The 26441-nt window shown below is 46.4% G+C and overlaps 1 protein-coding gene across 2 annotated transcripts in view; it reads right to left on the bottom strand.

Annotated features, from left to right (window-relative positions):
* The window catches only part of RGPD4 (RANBP2 like and GRIP domain containing 4), a 294599-nt gene that overhangs the window by 203412 nt on the left and 64746 nt on the right, over positions 1 to 26441 (bottom strand). For both annotated transcript variants that reach the window (XM_030201471.1, XM_030201472.1), the window contains exons 10-13: positions 19026 to 19207; positions 18763 to 18938; positions 18308 to 18431; positions 7111 to 7272 (exon numbers count right to left, since the gene is read on the bottom strand). In XM_030201471.1, coding sequence (XP_030057331.1) covers positions 7111 to 7272; positions 18308 to 18431; positions 18763 to 18938; positions 19026 to 19207 — 644 coding nt within the window. The remainder of the gene's footprint in view (positions 1 to 7110; positions 7273 to 18307; positions 18432 to 18762; positions 18939 to 19025; positions 19208 to 26441) is intronic.

Here is a 26441-nt window from a genome sequence, read left to right as displayed (position 1 = left end):
ACTTTAGTTTGATACAGCTGTCTATCCCTATTCACATTGCAGGAAAAGTTTTGGATTTATTATTTTTAAGGATTTGTTTTCCTATTGTTCATATTACTAAGATGATCCCTGTTCAGATCAATTTTTTTTTCTCTCTTTCTTGGAATATTTCAACTCCTTTATTAAGAGTAGTTCCATCTGCTACTTAGACCTTTACAAAATCTCCAGATCTAGCCACTACTCTTGCCTTCTGATTTGTAGATTATTCTTTTCTAGCACTCTCTAATCAGGTGTGTCTTTGGCACACTATTTTACAATCCGGCCTTAGATTTATGAGGCAGCAGTTACACCATTTAGAATGCAAATGGCAAAAGTGTCAGAAATCACCTCTTCAAATGGGTTTTAAAGAACTAGCCATTAATAAGGCAAGGAGTGTTTTTCTTTTGTCAGAATGATTCTAATCCTCCCCAACTTTATGCTTAATGATTTATATGCTACTAGTATAAAAGGCCCGTTTCGGTAGGCAATGAAACAGGCGCTAGCAAGGTAATCCCCCTCCCTGCAGCTTCCTTCCTGTCTCCCCTGTCCCCCCTTCAGCCACCCATCTGGTCTCAGGATCCCCTCCCCACCAACCCTCCTCTGCCCCTGCAGCCACCCATGTCCAGCGACCCACCTCTCTCCCCTGCCCCCCTGCAGCCACCCATGTCCAGTGACCCTCCTCGCCCCCTGCCCCCCCTGCAGCGTCCCTTCTGTCTCCCCTGCAGCCACCCATTTGGTCTCAGGACCCCCCTCCCAACCTCCCTCTTCCCTGTAGCCACCCATGTCCAGCGACCCTCCCCTCGGCGCATCACCCAAACCCCTACCCCCCCAGCGCATCACTCAAGCCCCTACCCCCCCCCTCGGGCACATCAACCCCCTCGCCACCCGCAGCCGCCAATACTAACGCTGTCCGGCCGCTGCTGCGTCTTCTGTTGAGCAGCAGTGGCCAGTACAAAAAGAAAAAAGCCAAAAAAAGGTTTTAAACCTGAAACACTGCTCCGTAGACAGCCATCTGGCATTGGCTGTCATCACTACAGCCGCTCCTCCTCTCCCCTCTGAAGTTGCTGTGCTCCTCTGGGGTCTTCCTGCAGGGGCAGAGACGTAGAGGGGAGAGGAGGAGGAGCGGCTGCGGTGACGACAGCCAATGCCAGATGGTTGTCTACGGAGCCACGTTTCAGGTTAAAAATCTTTTTTTGGCTTTTTTCTTTTTGTACCGGCCGCTGCTGCTCCACAGGAGAAGCAGCAGCGGCCGGACAGCGTTAGTATTGGCGGCTGTGGGTGGCAAGGGAGTTGATGTGCCTGAGGGGGGGTAGGGGCTTTGGTGATGCGCCAGGGGGAGGGTCTTGGGTGATGCGCCAGGGGGAGGGTCTTGGGTGTTGCGCCGAGGGGGGGCACAGAGCTGATTCGTAGGCAGGCTCCTCCCCTTGCCTTGGAATCAACTGTCAGTGACATCACTGACGTCAGTGCATTCTAAACTGCCTAGCAGACCACCTCCGAGGGAGCCACGGTCCCAGGCACATTAGAACGTTGGAGGTGAGAATTATTATATAGGATTCCTGTTCTGTTTCTGCCATTTAGCTTAACAGCAGAGAACCTAGCACAGTCATTTGTACAAAAAATTACTAACAGTGTGAGTTTTACATTCAAAGTTAAATCTCTTTCAAATACAGATTATCCCAGTTCCATCCATTGTTTTTCTGTTTTACAAGTTAACCACAGTGATGTCCAAACAATAGCAAATTTGAGCATTCTAGAACCTTGGTGGAGGGACTCAATTTGGTTCGGACTGCAGCTTTTGCTGAAGTCATTTCTACATATGGAAAGGGAGAGGAAAGACTACATAAAACAGAGGAGTTAAACAAGTGACTTGAAACTCAAATACATAGGAGGATGGGGCAGTACGTGGAAAAATAGCAGGCTAAGTCTTTCTGTGACAGGAAAAAGGATCCTTTGGTAGACATTTAAACTAGAGAGTTGCACAGGGACATAAATCTTACCCATCCCCAGCCGTCCCCACAAGAATTTAATAGTACATTAAAAAAAAATTCCAGTCGGCTGTCTCGGTCAGCTCTCTCAGTCTCTCTCTGGGTTCGAGCCACAGCACTGCAGGCAAGGAAGGAATAGAAGTTGGAAGTTGGAACTTGGAACACACTGGTGCGCAAATGTAAGACTTGTCTGTGATTCACTGGTACAGTGCTGAGAGGTTGCCTCATGCACGTGTCAGTAGGTCAGGTGACATCTGATGCTTGTGCCTGTGTAAGAGATGAGGTCTGCACATTAGCCCGGGAGCAGAGATGTCAGACAAATATACTTTTCTGGGCATGTGCCTATATGGATGCACTTTATATTTAAGGGTGAATCAGGGCAGATTTTTGGAGACTTCATGATTGTTTGTTAAGAGATGAGGCAGCAGACAAAGATGTCAGGGAAACCGTTATGAGATTTATACAGGAAAATAATGTGGAATTGCCATTCCTATAAATAAATAAATCCAATCTACAAATGGTCAGTGAAACCAAGCATTTTTTTTTTTTAGATTTGCATTAACTTCTTAACAAGGAGAAGAGACCAGTAAGGACAGTCTCTTCTAAACTAATATTCAAAATGGATACACTTTTATAGCCTAACCCACAGATGAGGTAATGAATCCATTCTATTCAAGGATAGCAAAATACAAAGGCAGGAGTTAGACAGAATATAGCTGGCCTGTTTCAGGACTATGAAATATAGTATTTCCTTTACTATAAACAAGTCAGTTGGAACTTAGGAGTCAAAAAGAAACCATTCATTAGGCATGCTTAATCTTTAGATATGTCTAGTGCCTGGGGTCTTTGAAACACCCAAAAGTAATCTACTGAGGGCCAGATGCACTAAACTTAACGAGCCCTTAACGAGCAAGTAGTAAACCCTAGCATGCACTAAACACTTTTTTCCGACGACAGTATCAGCTAACGAAAACGGAATGCAGATGAGCAAATCGTGTAGAAACCCTATTGTATTGAGATGCACTAACCTTTTCCGATTGCCTTAACGCTGGAAAATCTAACGAGAGGTCTGTACCTCACGGGGCTGCGCGGGATTGGAAAAATTATTAAAATGTTTTTTTTTAAAATCGGGGGGGGGGGGGGGGGGGGGGGGGGGGGCAAAAACAACCAAGTGCTCGTGTTCCGAGCAGGGGAACTGTGATGTCTGTGCAGGAAAACTGGAAGGACTCCAAGGGTTGGCTATTGTCTGCAGCCTCAGACTTGCCAGAGCTGAAACACAACTTGTGACACAAAATTTCTGCAGCTATCAGCATGTCCTAGTCAGAGAATATTCAAATAGCTGTCAGCCATTGGAGGATCAGATTTCAAAGGCTCTTTGTTGTGACCGACTGGGTCACAACAGTTTCTGGGCGAGTCTCCCACTTTCAAATTATCCCCATTGATTTCTAGGTTACTGGGCCACATTCCCAGTGGTCCCACAGTTCCCAGAAAGAACTCATAGAACCAACACACCAACTATCAGGATTCTTTATCAGTCCAGACAGTAGAGTCAACAAACTAAACAGGTTTATTGTCACACTGGAACAATGAACAAAAACTGTGCAATCAGCAAACAATAACAGGTAACTGAAATATGGATAAATTATAACACTAACTAAACATCAATATACTGTTAAACAGTACCTGGAAAGGTCAGCATATATAACTGTTCACAGAGCATCAGCAAAAGATCTCTCTCTTTCCTCCCGCGTTAAGACTGAAGCAACAGCTGCTGGGTAATTTCAAACTCAAGGCCAATCAGAGCACAGTCAACAAGTTTCAAGTAAAAACTGGTTTCTTCACAATAGGGAAAAAAATAAATAAAAAATAACCTTAAATGGCTTAAGGGGGTGGATGTGAGAGTGATGCTTGGACAGCTACTCCGGCTGTGAAGAACTAAAGCCAGTGCCAGGCAGCCTTTGTAAATCTGTGTCCATATATGGCAATCCAGTTTAGGATAGGTTGGAAAGAGCTTCAATGGCAACTTCAGTAGCTGGAACCGAGAACTGTGCTGGGCAGACTTTTACGGTCTGGGTCCCACACAAGACACATTTGGATAGGCTGAGTGAGCTTTGACAGCTACTCCAGTAGGTGGAACTTAAGGACAGAGCTGGGCAGACTACTATGGTCTATGTCCCAGAAACTCCAAAGAAAGACTCGTAATAAAGTACATTGCACTCCATTTAAGTGCACGTCGGATAAGAGCATGCTCTGTTTAACTGCATGCCGTACTTCGGTCCTGTTTTTGGCACCATCAATTTCTATGGGGACAAACTTCGGTTTAGCGCACCACTGATAAGTGCAAGATTCGCTTATATGCATGGTTTAAGACCGCTCCTCTGCAGGAAAGACTCCGCATAAGCGCGCACATGGAATATGGAAGCCGAATGGCACGTGACAACCAACGAGATTTCAAATTTACTTAAGTGCCACAGGCAGAATAAGTGAAAGAATGTTGTTAGAGCGTGCACTGGGGTCATTGTTGTCATCGCGGCGGAACTGTAAGACTAACACTGGCTGAATGAAGTTCTTAAAAAATTAGAAAACAAAGTCAAGCATCTATTACTAAAGAATATGGTGTCAATCCCAGTCAAATTTCACGTGTCTTGAAGCAGAAAGACCAGCTTCTGGAACACTGGCAAAACAATACAAATCCACAATGGAAACAAAAACGGGCGGGAAAAGCTGAGAAGGTAGAAGATGCTCTTCTTCTGTGGTTTTCTCGAGTCAGGAGCAGACAGTTTCCCCGTCAGTGATCCACTGCTTATGGAGAAAGCTAATCAGTTAGCTGAAAGTCTTGGACTAACTGAATTCAAAGCCACTGTTGGATGGTTGGAATGATGGAAGGAGAGAAACAGCATAAAATTCAAGAAACAGTATGGTGAGAAACAAGACACTGATGACTTTCGTGCTGAAAATTGGGTTGTTTCAGTTCTTCCTACCATCTTGAACGAGTTTGCACCTCGTGACATTTTCAATGCTGATGAAAATGGTCTCTACTGGCGAGCAATTCCTGATGGAACACTTGCATTCAAACATGTCGAAACTACTGGAGGTAAAACATCAACCGACCGACGATCCTCCTTTGCTGCAATATGGATAGGAGTGAGAAGTTGGAACCCCTCGTCATTGGAAACAGCAAACAGCCCCGTTGCTTCAAGAAAGTTAAGCGACTTCCTGTGTCATACGAAGCTAACACAAATTCATGGATGACTGGGGAAATTTAGAAGCAGTGGCTAAAGAAGTTAGACACTAGAAGGCGGGCACAAGCGTCAAATTTTGTTGCTTTATGATAATTGTACTGCACACAGGAATGATGTCAGGCTGTCTAACGTTAAGGTGGTCTTCCTGCCACCAAACACTACCTCTCTAATCCAACCTATGGATCAGGACACAATAGCCAATTTCAAACAGCATTATCGGGCTCTTGTGCTACGTCGTCTGATGAGCATTATGGATGACCAGATTGGCAAGGATAAACAAGCTGCTGAACTGGCTCGTAATCTATCGCTGGAATCATGTTATACAGGCAACCATTGTGAACTGCTACAAGCGGGCAAGCTTTGTTAAGGATGTGGAGAGGAACGAAACAGATGCAGCTGTTGCAAACGTGTCAGATGAAGAGGTTATTGACATACCAGCCGGTGTTACTGAAGAGGAGTTCCATCGCTATGTAGCTATTGATTACGATCTACAAACAGCTAAGACAGCACTGATGTCCAGATACGCGCCTACATGCAGGCAACAACGGCTGGTGATGGAACAGATGAAGAAATGATCAGCGAGGCACATGCTGATGAAATTCAAGAACCTCCTCCTGTCACTTTTGCAAGAGCACTGGAGAGTCTCAACACCGTGCCTATCTGGAGGCCACTGGATGTCAGTGCTATGACAGTTTTTACCGTCTGGCAGATATAGTCTATGGAACTCACAGACCCAAGAGTGTACAGAGGACTATAACTGATTACTTCAAGTAAAGCCTAATGTCAGTTAACTGAGACTGTATACTGTACGTATAAACAGTACTGTACATATGTTTATCAGATGTCAAGCTTCTTTGGGTCACAACGGTTAAGTGCACGCTCTGGTTAACTGCATGCATTTCTTTGGTCCCAGACCCTTGCACTTAATCAGATTGCATTGTATATAATATCACATTCATTGTTGATTTAATCATGAATTGATAATGAATGTGACTGTTGGGAAGACTGAATGCACTGTTCAGGTCTTTATCTGCCATCACTTACTATGTTACTATATACCCATCTCAGAAAGGAAAGTATTACAGTGTTTCCAAAGGCAGGAAAAGTAAGTCTATAGGTCTTATAGGCCTAGCTTCCTTCTGAATTTAGATGTTAAACTAATAACCAAGATGGTGGCCAACAGACTGGTGGAGATTCTTCCAAAGCTTATTCACATGGATCCGGCGGGGTTTGTGCCAGGTCGCAGATAATATACAAATGACTCCACAGGAACTGTTTGCTCAACAACAGGTGGAGGTGGTGATGTTACTTGCAGCAGATATAGAAAAAGCGTTTGATCACATTTTCTTTTAGCAGTACTTCAGAGGGTAGGTTTAGATGAGAATTTTAGCACCTATGTGCAGAGCTTATGAGGGTAAAGTCAATAGCAGGTATTCAGAGTCCTTTGGGAATGAACAAGCGACTTGACAAGGGTGTCTGCCTTCCCTGCTATTGTGTGCATTATCAATGCAGCCCTTTGCAGAAAAAAATCAGAGTAACAGAGGAAAGCAACAAAGTACACAGAATATCAGCAAACCTGTAGTTGACTAGTTATTGTCAACAGTACTCTTAGGACTAAATACATAACGGGCTAATTCTTTTGGTATCTCTTGGCTGTGGAATTAGGCAAGGTTAATCTTCTTAAGGATTTTTTTTTTTTTTTTTAAACAAGGATGTCCGTTTCTGTGGCTATAAAGTGACCATTTCCCCGATACGTGTAGAGCGACTCAGCTCAGTTTACTCAGCTTAGTTTACACTCCCTCTTCCCCAAACACAATTATTTCCAAAACCTACCACCGCAGCATCATGAATGTGACTGAAAGCACCTGAATATCCTGGCTGTGGAAATGCTTAAACAACGGGTCAGTAGGCTCAGGAACACTCCGCCTCTTTTTGATCATCTCCAGTACAGGCAAAATTTTCTTCCAGTAGTGGACACAGCGCCCCATATAATCCCTCTGGTCATAAAAGGAATTTAAGGTGGAGACCTACACAGACACAAAATGATTAAAGCTTGGATGGGGAAACTATATTATCATATTGAGCTGTAAGCTTTCAGCAAGAAAACACTTAGAGGACCATTTTCAGAAGTTCTTACATAGAAAATGCTTACCCATGTAAAAATGCTGTTTGAAAATGTGGGTAAAAGTAAATATGTACGAAAGGAAAGTTCATGAAAGAATTCATTTTGAATCCAAAGTAGGCAAGGACACAAAATTACCCACATTCTCAACGGTCCACTGAATTTTCAACAGGAAATGCCAAGCAGCGTTTTCCTTTGAAAATTCACTTGCAGGTACATTGATCAAACATTTTCCATACCGCCTTATTTGAAAACAAGTAAAGTAGATACAAAGCAAGCACTGCAATGAGTTTGTAAACTACTCCCTTACTGTTTCACTACCAGCACACTGGCACATGACCTAAAAAAGTTCTATATTCACAGCAGTAAGATTTTAGAGTGGGAAAATAAAATAAAAACACTGTGCTAAAGAGTAGTGCAGTGGACATGCAAAATGTATTCAAATTGTTCCAGATGTATTAAAAAAAAAAAAAAAACATACAAACAGGCCTCGACAAATTCACTGAATCTAAGAGCCAGGCCCCAAATTTAGGAGCTGACGCTGAAACCTCTTTCACTTCCGCTCCACTCCTCAAAGTTGTTCACTGTGAAACTAAAGTGGGTATATTGGGTGGGGGGGGGGGGGGGACAGAATCCCCTCTATGCTTAGGTGCACAGGGAGAGGAATGGACAGTAGGAAAAAGAGGTTATGATGCTCCTGTATAAGACTCTGGTAAGACCTCATTTAGAATAGTGTGTGTAATTCTGGAGACTGCACCTTCAAAAACATATAAACAGAATGCAGTCGGTCCAGAAGGTGGCTATTAAAATGGCCAGGGGACTTCATCATAAAGCTTATGGGGACAAAGATCTCAATATGTATACTTTGATTAGAAAGGCGGGAAAGAAGATATAATAGAGACATTTAAATACCTATGCAATATAAATACACAGAAGGCAAGTCTCTTTCAATTGAAAGGAAGCTCTGCTACGAGGGGGAATAAAATGAAGGTGAAATGGGATAGACTTGAAAGTAACCTGAGGAAATGCTTCATGGAAAGGATGGTGAATTTGTGAACCAGCCTCCTGGTGGAAATGAAAATATTATCTGAATTCAAGAGAGCTTGGGACAAGTACATAAGATCTCTAAGGGAGTGATAGGGAGAGTAGATGGCATGGATGGGCAGACTAGAGAGCTGCACGGGAACGGGGTTTGTGGGAATCCCGCCGCAGGGACAGAAGCAGTTCACACCGGTGACGGCAAATGCCTCTCCGGTACTGAATCTATTTTGTCTTCCCACAAACTCCTCTGGTATCCTCTTGCATCTCAAAGATGGGCAGCAGGAAAGGCAAGCCGGATTTGAAAGCATATGCCTAACAGCCTGCGGAATCAGGTGACCATGCACAAGGCAAAATGGCGGCCCCACCCGAGGAACCTGAGGGGGAAGTAGACACTCGCTGTGACAGTCCGGGGACGGATCAGGATGCCAGACCAGCAAGTCGAGCAGAGATGTCCACCAATGATTTTGAGCATGTGCACAGAGCGCTTGGGCATGACAGATCACCCCCAGGATACTGTGGCATGCTTTCTGAGGTTCTCAGTAAAGGAGCCTATCTTGCGTGAAGTGAGACAGGTGAGCCATAGAACTTGGGAAAACTCTATGGTTGAACTCTTTGCAGACATATCGGCAATAACTCTGCAAAAGGGCATACTGAAAGGTTAACAAATGCCTTGCTACCCACAACGTCTGCTATCAATGGCATTAATCCTTTGGGCTATCATTTGCATTATAGAACAAACATTGTAAGCCACACTGAACCTGCTATTGAGCGGGAAAGAGCGGGATATAAATGCTATAAATAAAAAAATAAATAAACAAACTTCATAAGGTTACCACCTCACAGGAAGCCATGGATTTACTACTAGTGGCGAACTTGTGGCAGCCAAGGAGGACTGGGAGAATGGAAAGGCTGGTGCGACTTGTCAAAGACCATTGTCAGCGCTGGTAGAAGAAATACCTCAAAACTTGGTGTCTGCAGCGGAACTCCAACTCACGCCAACCTGAATTCTTCAGACCCGCTTTAGTATATTTTTGCTCTCCGATTAGTTGGTGAGCCAACTTTTGCTTTGCTCTTGGTTCCTTGTGGTTTTGCTCAGCTCTGGATGAGATCTTGTGTTCACTTTTTGACATTGCAGTTTGTTCATCAGTTATCTTTTGTTCTATTGTTCCAAGCATGGAGGGGACTCGGGGGCTGCACTCCCCGAGAGGACTGCATTAGAGGAGAGGATTGGCCTAGTAGTTAGAATGCCAGTCTTGACATCCAAAGGTGCTCGGTTCAAATCTCACTGCTGCTCCTTCTGATCTTTGGCAAGTCACTTAACCCTCCTTTGCCTCAGATACAAACTTAGATTGTGTGCCCGCCAGGGACAGGGAAATAGCCAATGTACCTGAATGTAACTCACCTTGAGCTACTACTGAAAAAGTGTGTGAGTAAAATCCAAATAAATAAATAAATAAGATGGGTCTGACAGAATTTGTGGCAGAGGAGTGTTGGGAGCTACTACTGCCAAGATACAACTATGTGTTTGAGATTAACTGTGCTATATTCTTATGCTTATCCTTTGCTTTTTCTTATTTTTGATATGGGGTCCCTTAAAAAGTACATGCTGCTTACACTGAATGTTTGTGACCTCAATACACCCTGCAAGCATCGATTGTTTTTTTAAGGAGGCAGATCACTTTAATATGGGGGTGGGCTTTATCCAAGAGACATCTGAAACCTGCACACGAACACCTGTTTTACCACAAACACTATCCTCACATCTACTTAGCTTCTAATCGTTCTAACAAAACGCATGGAGTAGGGATGGTATTTGCGCACTTACTTAGTCCCGAGGTGCAGAACGTAGTTAAGGATGAACATGGGCTATATTCTCTTAAAAATAAAACTGGGATCATCCCTCCACACCTCAATGATTACGACCCCAACTTGGAGCAGAAAGCCTATCTAGAACTCAATTGCATCTCACTTGGAGGGGCTTTAATCCTAGGGGGCGACTTCAATCTTACCCCAGACCCAGCTTTAGATAACTCTGCCTTGGGTGCTCACTACGGCCAAGCAGACAGGAGACAATTGATAGCCCTATTCTCTAAGTGGGATTTGGTGGATCCCTGAAAATACTTTCAACCGAGTGATCACGAATACACTTACTACTCGGGGGTTCTCGGTACCCATTCCAGAACCGATTTTCTTGTGTGTGTGTGGAGGGGGGGGGGGGGGGGGGGGGAGTGTCAATAGGTTGGTTCTTCCGTGGGTTCACAGTCTACAATTGAGTCTCGCCTATAGTCCCATCATGCCCCAGTTTGGTTTTCCTTTCAGGAGGTTACCGAGGCTCATGGTATGCGATACTGGCGGTTTGATGATGGCCTCTTGTTGGACCCAAAGAATAACATGCAACTGAAGGGAGTCCTTAAAGTATACACTGAGTTCATTGACAGTCCTAAGATTTTTTTTGGAAGGGCTGGAAGACAGTCCTGTGGAGGAGAGTTATCTCATTGGGTGCCTTCCACCGCAGGACTCATGCACAAAAGCTAGAGTCCCCATGACAATCAGCCCAGCTCGAAGAAACATAGAAACATGACAGCAGATAAAGGCCATATGACCCATCCAGTCTGCCCACCCTCTGCAACCCCTAATTCTTCCTGTTCCTAAGCGATCCCATATGCTTATCCCATGCCTTTTTAAATTCTGGAACAGTCCTCGACTCCACCAACTCCACCAGGAGGCCATTCCACGCCTCCACCACCCTTTCTGTAAAATAATACTTCCTTAGGTTACTCCTAAGCCTATTCCCTCTTATCTTTGTCATATGCCCCCTCATTCCAGAGCTCTCCATTTCAAAAAGGCTCTCTTCCTGTAAATACCCTTGAGATATTTAAACGTCTCTATCATGTCTCCTCTCTCCCAGCGTATACATATTGAGGTTCATAAGCCTGTCCCTATAATTTTTACGTTCAAGACCGCTTACTAATGTCATAGCCGCCCCCTGGACCGACTCCAGAGGTTTGGAACAAGGGGTCCCTAATTGATAGATTTTGACTATCCAGAATTAGCAATCTGACCTTAAGATGCAGACTCAGCAAGTTATTTCAACTTTTATTGCTAAAGCCTGTTATTTGCTCTGACGCTGTGACCTTGCATACTACTACTACAAATCATTTCTACAGCGCTACCAGTCATACGCAGCGCTTCACAATTGAATACATACAGAAGAAGACTGCTGACAAGAGTCCCAATGTGCTAGAATAACAAGGTTATCATCAGCATCGACATCATGGCCAGAACAGCCAAGGACTCAGTCTTCCGTGCAGCTGGAGAGACGCTATGGCTGGCTAATTGTACATAGTTTATGAAACCCTGGCTTCTTGTCAAGGTGATCCCATCAGAATGGAGCCAGTGAGACAATGCTGGGGTCCCTGAAGTCATAATAATGGGGATAACAGTGTTATGTGTGCATCACCCTCAAAAGCCAGAATGTACATCATTAGCACAGCTGCAGCCTGTGATTTCTATATAAAAAGGGGCTCCTATCAGAGGCAAAAGGCTGCTGTGTTGACATTCCATCCAAGGAGCGGACCTGCGCTGAAGCTGATTCAACATCTGAGAACACACCACCACCAGCTAGAAATCTGTACCATGTACCTTTATATAAGTGCTGAGGACTTAGGAGTCTAGCTTAGGGATTTAGGTACATTTACTCTGAGCTCTTTCTATAATAACACTTCCTGTGTCTTTATTTTTGCCTTCTTTGCACATCATCTTTGCTGCTATAATAAATGCACTCACTAATTTTATAATATTTGGTTGTAGAGTTAATTCTTGCTATTATTGCATGGTGAGCTTGATCTAAGGATAAGAGGGAACACATTTGCTTCTGACACTTCATTCAGTAAGGCTGGCATTACCAGAGACTTATTCCTTTTAGAATTTATGTTAAGTGTCAGGTACCCCAATAACACCCCAAAACAGTTGTATCTGTATGTGCCTACAGATCCCACCCAGTGTGGTTTATACCAGCTGATCGCCCTATTGGGGACTAAGATAATCACCAAAATTTTGGCCACCCACCTCCAATCGTATCTGCCTCACCTTATACATAAATGACCCAAAGTGACAAACATTTGATAATATTCAGAAAGTGTTGTACATCATTCATTTGGCCCAAGATCAGGCAGAGCTGGTCCTGATCTTAGGCATAGATGCAGAAAAGGTTTTTGTCATGAAACACCTAGCCACGCGCCTGGGGTTATTCCACGGCCACTTAAGAGGGTCTATCCCCAGCACAGCTCAAGTCTGCCTGCATCTGCTGCTTGTGCTCTACACTTGCACCCTCCTTCCACTGGCTGGGTCACAACTACCTCTGGGCGAGTCTCTCGCTCTCAAATTATCCCCAGTGATTTCTAGGTTACTGGGGCCACACTCCCAGTGGTCCCACAGTTCCCAGAAAGCACTCACAAACCCATACACAAACCACCAGGATTCCTTATCAGCCCAGAGAGGCAATAAACTAAATATTGTTTTCATTCGAACAGTGGAACAAAATAGTGCATTTAGCAAACAATAACAAGTAACTGAAATATGGATCAATAACGACACTAAACATTTGCTTACTTTTCTGAAAAGTACTTGGGAAGATCAGGACATATAATTCACCGAGCCTCAGCAAAGAGATCTGTCTCTCTCTTCTCCTAGGCTAAGATTGAAGCAACAGCTGCTGGGTAACTTCAAACTTCAGGCCAATCAAAGCCCAGTCAGTGAGTTTTAAAAGTATATTGCTCACAGTATGGTAGATTCACTAAAAGAGGGCATGCACTTTTCTATAACAGCTTTAACATAAAACACGTACCACCTGCTGGCCAAACTAGAGAAATGAACTTCAAGAGTTAATAAAGGCAATTTTACAGGTTTAAAGCACATTGTTCTGTCACAGCTTTTGAATGGGTGTCTTGGCCTTTCTTGCTTAGCACTCTTACTCGGTTAGGGATCTCCGGGCATTTTCTCTCCAGGGTGAAAACAAATCTATGCTAAACCTTTGTCTAGTCTTCAAATCAATGGTGCCTAAGGGGATAGTTTTGAGCTAGCTAGAGGCACTTGGCAAGTGTGCGCTTTGTCTCCTGTTTGCCCTAGCAATGGATCCCTTTGCCTCTAGGATTTGAAATTGGGCTGACATTCAGGGTACTCCCTAGTGGAGGCCTTTTGAATAAGATCTTATTTGCAGATGATGTCCTCTTGACTTTGGGCCATCCATGAGTCTCTCTCCCACGAGTGGTGGAGACCTTGGAGTCCTATGTTGAAGTCTCAGGGTTTAAGATTTAACTATACAAAATCTGAGATTTTAAATATTTCTTTAGCTCCAACTGTCATCTCTTGGATACAGTCACACTATCCTTTCCAATGGGTTTCCAAGTCCTTGAAATACCTGGGTGTTTACCTCACGGCTCACAGAGGAGCTCTATAGGAGGCAAAGTATCCCTCTCTTTTGCGTTCTCTCTGGGCTGATTTGTAGAAATGGGAGCACTTTAACATCTCATGGCTGGATCGGGTGTAATCTACCAAAATGATGGTGCTTCCTAAACTTGTACTTATTTGTTGCACTCCTGATAGCACTGCCAGCCACCTTCTTTCAATCTCTGCATCGGAGAGTATTTCAGTATATTGGAAGCACAAACACCCAAGAGTGAGCAGATGGACTATGTTTCAACTTAAAGGCAGTGGGGGAAATGGTGGTTCCCAATTTTTTTATTATGTAGCTGCTCAAAGTATCTTGTGGCCTGGCAGCAAAATACACATAAGAGTTGGGTCTGTATGGGTATAGTTCCAGGCAACCCCCATTGTGGTGGCAGAGAGGTTTCTCCCAGGGCACAATGATCCTAAATATCAGGGATAGGCGACCAAGGGAGTGACACAATTAGGAAGCTGTTGCCCTTTTTAGAGCTAAGAGTATGGGTTAACCCAGAAAGATGTTTCATTTTCATGAAATTACTGATTACCTTCGCAAACGTGCTCTCCAGGGCTTATGAAGGGCGGAGACATCCCACTGGTAAGAGGTAGGGGGTGCATTTCCTGCTTCTACATAGCCCCGATTCAGCAAGACGCCCCCTTCTATTAAATATCTACACCTTTCAGAGATTGCTCTTGGGAAGGGGTATACTACTCAGGAGTGGGAGCAAATTTTTAAACGATTATGGAAGGTGTCAGTGACCAGTAATATGGTAGAAGATATTTTACATGTAGTATCTTACCCCAGACCACATGCTATTTACCCCACCACTTCTGCTCTCTGATGGTGAGGCTGTGGGGAACAAGGGAAGTTTTTCCATATTTGCTGAACCTGTCCCCTGGCAAGTAATTATTGGACAATGGTGTCTGACCTACAAACTGTCACCCTTGACGAGGTGTGGACTGCTGAATATCAAACCTCCAGAGTTGTCTAGCAAGTTTTGCAAATCGGCTTTTCAGGTGATAGCTGCTGCTGAGACTGGATTATGATTAGCGCATGTCCAACTGACTGCTCTACGGCAGAATCACTTGCGCACCTGCCTGGCCTTCATTGTGTGGCGAGAGGGCACAGGGGGTAGTGCTATTGTTGCTATTTCCTGACAATCAGTTGTACATTCTTGATGTATTTATTTGGCAGGGCAGGGCAGGGCACGGCAGGGGTGGGGTGGGTGGGAAGGATTTGGGTTTGAGCATCTTATGCAGTGTTGGCTTGTTTCACTGCTGTATGCCAAAAAGATGGTATGTCTTTGCCGTTATTCACTTGCGAGGTTTGTTGTTTTTGCATTTGGACTGTGTGAGAAAATACTGGGTTTTTAATCCTGTGATAATTGTTTTGATATTTTCCTGCAACGTATTTCTCTAGTTTGGCCAGCAGGTTGTGCATGGTTTTAAGCTGTTGCAGAAAAGTTAATGATTCCTCCTTTAGTTTAAGCACAGAAAGAAAGTGCCTGTAGTGATGTGGCCAGCTATTTTCAAATGTTGTTGTTCCGGGCTCTGACTGGCCTGGAGTTTGAAGTTGGCCTGGAGTTACTGTTTTGCCTTCAGTTTCAGCCAGGGAGAAGAGAGAGAAAGATCTTTTTGCTGAGGCCCTATTAAAAGTTATATTTGATAACTTGTGAGCAGCTATATGTCCTAATCTCCCCAGGTACTATTTAGATAAACAAATGTTTAGTGTTATAACTGAAATAGTTATCTGTTACTGATTGCACCTTTTCTGTTCACTGTTCTAATTTTTTGCATGACAAACATTTTTTAGTTTATTGTCTCTGCTTGTCTGGGCTGATTAAGAACCCTGGTGGTTTGTGTGTTGTGTCTGTGAGTACTTCCTAGGAGCTGTGGGACCACTGGAGTGTGGCCCCAATAACCTAGACATCACTGGGGATAATTTGAGAGCGGGAAACTTGCCCAGAGGTGGTTGGGACCCAGTCTGTGGGAAGAGGGTGCTAATGTAGAGCACAAGCGGCAGGTGCAGGAGGACATGAGATATGCTAGGGATAGACCCTCTAAGAATGGCCGCAGGGTAGCCCCAAGCAGTTTGGGGGGGGGGGGGGGGCAAGAGACCTCAGACACCAGGGTATAATTTCTAGGTACCATGATGACCTGTAGCCTTGGATTTGTCAAGCCTTGTGCTAAAACCTTACAGTTTGTTTTTTTTTAATCTTCCTAGCACTGAATCTTTATGCCAGCTTAGAACTGAAGTAAAGATGAAGCCAGAAGCAAAAGAGTTATCTGAGGTAAAGTGTGAGGAGTCTAGTCCCTGCCCATGTAGCTGTACTACAGAGCTTGGCTTGACAACCTCCTGCAAGAACAGAGCCGAATGCAGAGTGAACTTCAGCCTGAATTCACTCATCATCTGGAACTGGACTACTTAGTTGACGTCATTATTGCACATCACTGTGCCCTGGAACTTCTTGTACAGAGAGCAGCTTGACCTACCACTCCAGTGCCTGGGTTTGGGGACTTTCCTGAATTACAAGAACTGCATGCTCAGTAACGTAAAACATGGTTTCTAAGGTCCGAATGTTCAGAACATAGAGGAGCTTGCTTCTCAAAGATAAGGCCTCCACCATAACCGTATAAAGGAGCTCTAGAAAACAAGAAGCTAACTGGCTTAGCATTGTTTCAGGTTTCTTCCAGCCATCCTCTCCGCTACTGCACTGCTGGGGACCTGACAGGGCTCTTCTGAATCCAGGTGTTCCTCTGCTGTCCTGCACCGACACCACCTGCTACTCACTCTCTACATCCAGGATGTATGCCAGCTCTACTATAGATAAAAGGGTGATAACAGGAGGCCTGATTTCAGGGCTTATGTGCGTTCACTCCAACTAATTTTCTGGTAAGAAAATCTGTCTTTATTACTTCTTCCTCAGTTGCCCTGCATTTGTACATAATTCACAGAAGCTAGTTATTCACGTTTGCATTTTTGGATATTTTACTTGCTTATAAGTAGCCTTTATTTTTACAATAATTGGCCTGTTCCCTTGCTTGTCAGTTCTAGGAGCTATAGAACTTGGATTCATACAATTTGTGGGATAGGGTTTTAGAAAATCCTGATAACAGCTATCATTACACAATTTGTCCATCCCACTGTTATAGTGCATATTGAAAGCACTATAGTGTAACTAGCTCCACCTACAGATCCCAGGTGGTCCATTTGGAAGACAGCAGCACTGGAGGCAGGAGTGAGTGAGCATCAAAGCTTTTCAAGGTAGGGTGAGAGGCAGCTTAAGGGATTCACCTGGACCACTAGAGAAACTATGTTGGAAGGAAAATGGGGGGGGGGGGGGGGGGGCTCTTTACATACTGACAAGGGAGACATTTTATTCGATGCAGTAAATGGCTGTATCCTGCTGCAGAAGTGTGCACTGTTTTTTCTGATATTGCACCCTACTGCACCAGGAGCAAAAGGTTCTTTTAGTGTGTACATTAGTATGCCACATACAGAGTACTAATGAAATGCTTACTCTATCAAATCTGAGTGAGGTCAGTCTTTCAAGTCAGAACTGAATAAAGAGGACAACCATGAAAGTGAACATTACAGCTGTGAGTTGAGGAGACACTGTTGCACAGAAACCAAGCCTGAGGCTCAGAGCACTGTTTGACAGAAAATGTAACGGTGATCTGTGATTGACCAAGTTGAGCTTAAAAGAATGCCCAGACACAGAGACTGTCAGGACCCTTTGTCCTCAAAAAGCAGTCTTTAGCTCTGTATAGGTGTATCAGTTAGCATTTCCTTTCCCCACATTGTATGCTATTTTTAATCTTTGTATTCGCTGTACATCCCTATTAAGAAAATGTATTAGCTCTGTATGACTAATTAATGATGCTGGTAAGCAAATACTTACATGATCTTAATATTTTTATATTTTGGGGCTTGTAGTTTATCAGGGCTCTTCTAAGAACTGAACCTAGATTGCAGTGGGGTGTATTATCCCCAGCAATCATCAGAAAATAGTTTACAGGTAGGGTACTTGTCCAGAGGCAAGTCGGAAACCAACTGGCAGGCAGGAAGTTGTCAGGGCACATAAATAGGCAAAGCCTATGCAATGCTAGTTGGGACCTTCAAATGGCCAAGCTACTTGGGATAATGGGCTCCATGGACTACTGGTTTGACATAGTGTAGCACCAATGTGTTTAGACCTTTTCAACCTCACAGCAAATAGCAGGGTTATCTTGTTGATTAAAAGTTTTGAGTGTAAGTTTTCAGCTGCTTTCCTGCAATTCCTCTGGCCCTTTCCAAGCATTTACATCTACAAGCATGTCAGAAGTTACTTTATGCACTATAGAAACCCATCTAACCCCATCAAGTGTTTTTTAAACAGTGAGCTAAAAAGTACAAACCTGCTTACATTTCTTTTAGCACACTTAAAAAAAAAAAAAAAAAAAAAAAAAACACTTACCGTCTTATGAAGGCTCCTTGCCCAATGTACGAGTACTGCAGGTTGGAGACCGTGCTTTTCCTGTACTCTCAGAGTGGTCAGGCCATGCTGGACTATAAGCCTCAGTTTGGCTGAGTTCCCAGACCTAGAACAGAGAGAAAGTGTAAATCACTTATATTCAACTCAAGTTTTCCATCTCTCTCAAACCACGTCATACATTTATTCTTATTCACTTATTTTAACAAAACTAAACCTCCCTTCAAAGAGCAACATGGAGACAGAATTGACAAGCTGAGGTACAGAAACAACTATTTATCACATTTCTAAGGATCCTTCCCAATGTGTGTCAAGGACTAAATTACTGTGGTAGCCACTGGAATGTTTCTTGAGGTGGAAAAAAATACTGCCACTTTCCCTTCATCAATTGCTGTTTGCAAAACATCTACTTAACAAGTGGTTTCAGATATTGGACTTACTGAGCTTTCTTATGAATAAGGCTGTAAACAGCATCCCACCAGGATTTCTGCTTTTCTGTACAAAGCTGCTTGCAGAGTGGCAGTGGTAAGAACCGAGGCTGGTCCAAGTTGTGATGAATGTTAAATGAATCTTGTAACTGTAAATGGCTGGAAAATACCACTGCAAGGAGAAACACCTGTGTGCATGAAAAGTGCAACAAATCTAATTAAGCAGCACTGCATAGCTTCTTGTAAAAAAACATTAGTTCAGTGTTTAGACACACCTCAAGATCTATAATGCATATAGATTCTGGAGCATTTGTATCAAGCCTGGCAGTCTCTTGAGGCAGACGAGGGAAGAGCTGCTTTAACCACTTGCGGAATGCAGGTAAGGAGGCCAATGAGTGCCACTGTAAACCAAGCCATGTGAGGTGCTGAAGATTTCCATTGTGCAAACGAATTGTACCTACAAAAGGGATAGAATGTACTTGAATGTTAAAAACAAACAAGACAACACAGTTTTCAAAATGAGAACATGCTACAAATAAAAGTTATTTTAACTTTTAAAGACAACCATTTCAACTTACAGCATGTAGAAAAGGCTTCTCAAAGCTACACGAAGTTAGTCCAATAAAAAGGTATCACCTACAGCTTGGTAACCAACCTTTATTTCCACATATCCAAAAGGAATAACAGCAATCGCAAGGAGAAATTAGATCTTACCTGCTAATTTGCTTTCCTTTAGTCCCTCCAGACCGGACCAGGATTGGACTGATGGGTTGTGCTCGCCTTCCAGAAGGTGGAGACTGAGAAAAAAAACTGACTCTAGAGAGCCAATAAGAGCCCTGGTCATGTGACCCTAGTCTCAGTATTTGACAGAAAGAAAGAAAGAAAGAAAAAAGGAAAAAAAAAGAAAGAAAAAAGGAAAAAAAAAAAAAGAAAGACCAGCCTTCTGTGCCACATGGAATCATAGCAGCCACAAAGCACTCGGCAATGCCGAGTATTAGAGTTCACCAGCAACTCTCACCAGAGAAGTGGTATGGCCCACTTGTATTAGAGTTCACCAGCAACTCTCACCAGAGAAGTGGTATGGCCCACTTGTATTAGAGTTCACCAGCAACTCTCACCAGAGAAGTGGTATGGCCCACTTGTATTAGAGTTCACCAGCAACTCTCACCAGAGAAGTGGTATGGCCCACTTGTATTAGAGTTCACCAGCAACTCTCACCAGAGAAGTGGTATGGCTCATTGAAAGTTTTACATATATATATACCAGCAACGGAGCACACTAGCAACTGTCAGGAGAGAAGTGGTATGTATATATACTAACAACTGAGCCCACCAGCAACTCTCACCAGAGACATGGAATGGCCCACAAAGTTCTATATATATACTAGCATATGTTGGTTTTTTTTTTTTTTTTAGTATTCCGTGAATGGAAAGGAACGATATCACTGCAAACGTAAGAAAAAGGAAAATGTGAAAAGTTGACTAAATATGGGAGGGGCCTGGTCCGGTCCGGAGGGACTAAAGGAGAGCAAATTAGCAGGTAAGATCTAATTTCTCCTTCCTTAGCGTCCCTCCGGACTGGACCAGGATTGGACTGATGGGAAGTACCAAAGCAGTAATCCTAAGGGAGGGACCCTATCAAACCCATATGCGAGTTGCATAGATCGCCTCCTGGCGACAATGAAAATGTAGAGCGTGTATCAATCAAAAAAGAATGAAGCCAAGGCCAAAATGGCACCTTACAAAATGTGCACCTAGGGCACCAAAAATCGCTCTGCGAAGGAAAAAACCCGGCTTCTCAAGATGTAGCATATGTTGTAACAACTCTCCAGAAATGGACCCCCCCCCCCCCCCCCCCCCCCCCCGTGAGCAGACAAATAGAAGTTATCAATTCCTTAATCTGTCGAGATATAGTGAGGTCAAAACAACCAAACCCTTACTCCGACTGGCTAGAAAGACGAAAAAGAAGGACCAAATAGCGAATGATACATACCTGTAGCAGGTGTTCTCCGAGGACAGCAGGCTGATTGTTCTCACAACTGGGTTGACGTCCACGGCAGCCCCTTAAACCGGACGAAAAATCTCACGGGAAGTCCCGCACGCAGGGCACGCCCACCGCACATGCGCAGCCGTCTTCCTGCCTGTGCGTGACCGTTCCCGCTCAGTTTAATGACAAGCAAAGAAATGAGGGAAAAAAACGCAACTCCAAAGGGGAGGAGGGAGGGACGGTGAGAACAATCAGCCTGCTGTCCTCGGAGAACACCTGCTACAGGTATGTATCATTCGCTTTCTCCGAGGACAAGCAGGCTGCTTGTTCTCACGACTGGGGTATCCCTAGCTCTCAGGCTCACTCACAACAAAAAAACAAGGTCAACTGAACCTCGCAACGGCGAGGGCAAAACAGAAATTGACCTACGAAGAACAACTAACAGAGTGCAGCCTGAACAGAATAAAACCGGGTCCTGGAGGGTGGAGTTGGATTCAAACCCCAAACAGATTCTGCAGCACCGACTGCCCGAACCAACTGTTGCGTCGGGTATCCTGCTGGAGGCAATAATGTGATGTGAATGTGCGGATTGATGACCACGTCGCAGCCTTGCAAATTCTCTTCAATAGTGGCTGACTTCAAGTGGGCCACTGACGCAGCCACGGCTCTAACATTGTGAGCCGTGACATGACCCTCAAGAGTCAGCCCAGAATGGGCGTAAGTGAAGGAAATGCAATCTGCTAGCCAACTGGAGATGGTGCATTTCCCGACAGCGTCCCCCTTCCTGTTGGGGTCGAAAGAAACAAACAATTGGGCGGACTGTCTGTGGGGCTGTGTCCGCTCCAGGTAGAAGACCAATGCTCTTTTGCAGTCCAATGTGTGCAACTGACATTCAGCAGGGCGGTTATGCGGTCTGGGAAAGAATGTTGGCAAGACAATTGACTGGTTAAGATGGAACTCCGACACCACCTTCGGCAGGAACTTAGGGTGAGTGCGGAGGATTACTCTGTTATGATGAAATTTTGTATAAGGAGCATGAGCTACCAGGGCCTGCAGCTCACTGACTCTACGAGCTGAAGTAACTGCCACCAAGAAAATGACCTTCCAGGTCAAGTACTTCAGATGGCATGAATTCAGTGGCTCAAAAGGAGATTTCATCAGCTGGGTGAGGATGACGTTGAGATCCCATGATACTGCAGGAGGCTTGACAGGGGGCTTTGACAAAAGCAAGCCTCTCATGAATCTAACGACTAAAGGCTCTCCAGAGATGTCTGTACCGTCTACATGATGATGATAAGCGCTAATTGCACTAAGGTGATTCCTTACTGAGTTGGTCTTGAGACCCGACTCTGATAAGTGTAGAAGGTATTCAAGCAGGGTCTGTGCAGGACAAGAACGAGGTTCTAGGGCCCTGCTCTCACACCAAACGGCAAACCTCCTCCACTTACAAAAGTAACTCTTTAGTGGAATCCTTCCTGGAGGCAAGCAAGACGCGGGAGACTCCCTCAGAGAGACCCAACGAAGCAAAGTCAACGCCCTCAACATCCAGGCCGTGAGAGCCAGAGACTGAAGGTTGGGGTGCAGAAGCGCTCCGTCGTTCTGCGAAATGAGAGTCGGAATACACTCCAATCTCCACGGTTCTTCGGAGGACAACTCCAGAAGAAGAGGGAACCAGATCTGACGGGGCAAAAAGGGCGCGATCAGAATCATGGTGCCGCGGTTTTGCTTGAACTTCAGCAAGGTCTTCCCCACCAAAGGTATGGGAGGATAAGCGTACAGGAGGCCCGTCCCCCAATGGAGGAGAAAGGCATCCGACACCAGTCTGCCGTGTGCCTGAAGTCTGGAACAGAACTGAGGCAGCTTGTGATTGGTCTGGGAGGCGAAAAAGGTCCACCGAGGGGGTGCCCCACACTCGGAAGATCTTGTGTACCACCCGGTAATGGAACGACCATTCGTGCAGTCGCATGAGTCTGCTCAATCTGTCGGCCAGACTGTTGTTTACGCCTGCCAGGTATGTGGCTTGAAAAAGCATGCCGTAGTGGCTTGCCCAACGCCACATCCCGACGGCTTCCCGACACAGAGGGCGGGATCCGGTGCCCCCCTGCTTGTTTATATAATACATTGCAACCTGATTGTCTGTCCGAATTTGGATAATTTGGGAGGATAGCCAATCCCTAAAGGCCTTCAGCGCGTTCCAGACCGCTCGGAGCTCCAGGAGGTTGATCTGAAGACCTTGTTCCTGGGGGGACCACACCCCCTCGGTGTGGAACCCATTGGCATGAGCTCCCCACCCCAGGCGAGATGCATCCGCCGTCAGCACTTTTGTGGGCTGAGGAATTTGGAATGGGCGTTCCAGGGTCAAATTGATCCGAATCGTCCACCAGTGCAGCGAATTGCGACAACTGATGGACAGGCGGATGACATCTTCTAGATTCCCGGTGGCTTGGCACCACTGGGAAGCTAGGGTCCATTGAGCTGATCACATGTGAAGACGAGCCATGGGAGTCACATGGACCATAGAGGCCATATGGCCCAGGAGTCTCAACATCTGCAGAGCTGTGATCTGCTGGGACACTCTGGTCTGGGAAGCGAGGGACAGAAGATTCTGAGCTCTCGCCTCGGGAAGATAGGCCTGAGCCGTCTGTGAATTCAGCAGAGCTCCTATGAATTCCAGAGATTGGACTAGCTGGAGATGGGACTTCGGGTAATTTATCACAAACCCCAGCAGCTCCAGAAGTTGAATAGTGCACTGCATGGACCGAAGAGCTCCTGCCTCTGAGGTGCTCTTCACCAGCCAATCGTCGAGATACGGGAACACGTGCACCCCCAGCTTGTGTAGGTACGCCGCAACCACCACGAGACACTTCGTGAACACCCGTGGTGAAGAAGCGAGCCCAAAGGGCTGCACACAATACTGAAAGTGACGTGTCCCCAGACAGAATCAGAGATACTGTCTGTGAGATGGCAGTATCGGGATGGGAGTATAAGCATCCTTTAAATCCAGGGAACATAGCCAATCGTCTTTCTGAATCATGGGTAGAAGGGTGCCCAAGGAAAGCATCCTGAACTTTTCTCGCACCAGATACTTGTTCAGGCCTCTCAGGTCTAAGATGGGGCGCATCCCCCCTGTTTTCTTTTCCACAAGGAAGTACCTGGAATAGAATCCCTGCCCTTCCTGCCTGGGTGGCATGGGCTCGACTGCATTGGCGCTGAGAAGGGCGGAGAGTTCCTCTGCAAGTACCTGCTTGTGAAGGGAGCTGAAGGATTGAGCTCCCGGTGTACAACTTGGTGGGGTGGAGACCAAATTCAGGGTGTATCCGCACTGCACTATATGGAGAACCCACTGGTCGGAGGTTATGAGAGGCCACCTTTGGTGAAAAACTTTCAACCTCCCCCCGACCGGCAGGCCGTCCGGCCGGCAAGGCTACTTTGATGGCGGCTACATATGTTCCCATGGATCCAGTCAAAAGCTCGTCCCCTGCTTTTGCTGTGGAGGCACGGGGGGCTGCTTAGGCGCACGCTGTTGACGGGAACGAGCGCGCTGGGACTGTCCCTGTGCCTGAGGAGGCCTTCGGGCCGGCTGGGTGTTCCTACGCTTGCTGTAGGCGTAGGGTGCAGCCTGCCGGGCCCTGGAAAAACGTCCACCTGCTGAGGTGGATGCTGAAGGCGCCCGGTGGGAGAGCTTGTCGAGAGCGGTTTCCCGCTGGTGTAGTTGGTCCACCAACTGCTCAAACTTCTCGCCAAAAATGTTATCCCCACGGCAACGGACATCCGCCAGCCGCTGCTAGGTGCGGTTGTCCAGGTCAGAGGCACGCAGCCATGAGAGTCTGCGCATCACTATACCTTGGGACGCAGCTCTGGATGCCACATCACAGGTGTCATAGATACCCCTGGACAGGAATTTTCTGCACGCCTTCAGCTGCCTGACCACCTCCTGAAATGGCCTGGACTGCTCCGGGGGGAGCTAGTCGACCAGGTCCGCCAGTTGCCGCACATTGTTCCGCATGTGGATGCTCGTGTAGAGCTGGTATGATTGTATTTTGGTCACGAGCATGAAAGAATGGTAGGCCTTCCTCCCAAACGAGTCCAGAGTGCGAGACTCCCACCCAGGGGGCGCCGAGGCGGTATCCCTCGAACTCCGTGCTCTCTTGACAGCAGAGTCCACGACCACTGAGTCATGAGGCAGTTGAGGCCGCATCAACTCCGGGTCTGAGTGGATTCTGTATTGGGACTCCGCTTTCTTGGGAATAGTGGGATTAGATAATGGCTTCAACCAGTTCCGAAGCAGTGTCTCTGAGAACATTGTGGAGCGGTACCGTGGAAGACTCTCTAGGTGGCGATGGATAGTCGAGGACTTCGAGCATCTCCGCCCTCGGCTCATCCACAGTTACCACTGGGAAGGGAATGCTGAGAGATATGTCCCGAACAAAAGAGGCGAAGGAGAGGCTCTCAGGGGGCGACAGCTTCCTCTCCGGTGAAGGTGTGGGGTCGGAGGGAAGACCCACAGACTCCTCAGAGGACAAATATCTGGGTTCCTCCTCCTCCCCCCACGAGGCCTCCTCCTTGGTGTCGGACATGAGCTCTCTCAGCTCAGACCGCAACCGGGCCTGTGTCGACTGCGAGGAACCACGTCCTCGACGAGGGTGTCGAGAGGTGGACTCCCGCGCCAGCGGGAACGAAGCTCCCTCCATCGACGGGTATTCCACCCAAGTGGCAAGCGGCGCCGGCGTCGAAGACCGCATCACCGGACCAGAGCCCACCGGCGCCTCCATCAACGGCATCAAGGGTGCAAGCACCCCCGGTGCCAGCAAGGCCTGGCGCATCAGCCCTTCCAGGATCCCCAGAAGGATGGCTCGGAGGCACTCGTCTAGGCCCGCTGTCAGGAGAGGCAGGGAGGCCGGTGCTGGAAGCTGTCTGGGTCCAGAAGACGGTACTGGGGTACCCGACGACCTGCGCATCGACACCTCTTCGATAGAGGGGAGCTCCTCCCGGCGCTGTCGCTTCCTGGGGGTCGAGTCTTCTCTCGACGTCCCAGAGTTGCCAGTCCCATGCGCCGTGGGTGACCGATGACGGTGCTTCTTCGCAGCTTTCTTCCAATGTCCGTCATCAGCACTCCGCGGCATAGACAAGGAGGGGGAGGAGTCTCCACGGCCTCTAGGGATCGGATCCGACAGGGTTCGGTCCTGATGGCCCTGAGCAGCGGGAGTGACCAGGGCGGACTGCCCACGCAGCCGCTCACTGCCGCCGTCGCTGGCAGGTCGTCGGGCCAAGGGAACCTGTGCTCCTGGGGTTGGTGCCATAGTCGGCGCCGAAGACGTCGACATCGGTACCAGTACCGAAGACCCGGCCGTCGACACCGATGCAGTCGAGGTCGACGTCGAAGGGCCGGCGCAAGTTCCAAAAAGACGGTCCCGAAGAACTTGCCTCGCCACCTTCATCCGCTTCCGCAAGCCCAGACACAAGGTGCAGGCTTTGGAATTATGCTCCGGGCCGAGACACTGGAGGCACCAAGCGTAAGGATCGGTCTGCGAGATCTGCCGGCCGCACCGACCACACTTCTTGAATCCACTCGGGACCTTCGAGGACATCGACTGAAAAATCGCGTCGGCGAGATCAAAATAGTCGATGGTGGCGGTGAAAAGCACACCAGAAAAAGGAAGAAAACGGCTGCGCGGCCACAAGGCCGCGACGAGGCGACCCCACAA

Source organism: Microcaecilia unicolor, chromosome 4 (genome assembly GCF_901765095.1).
Source record: "Microcaecilia unicolor chromosome 4, aMicUni1.1, whole genome shotgun sequence".
Classification (NCBI taxonomy): Eukaryota; Metazoa; Chordata; class Amphibia; order Gymnophiona; family Siphonopidae; genus Microcaecilia; species Microcaecilia unicolor.
The sequence above is the reverse complement of the archived record's forward strand: the minus strand, read 5'-3'. Positions and strand labels throughout refer to the sequence as shown.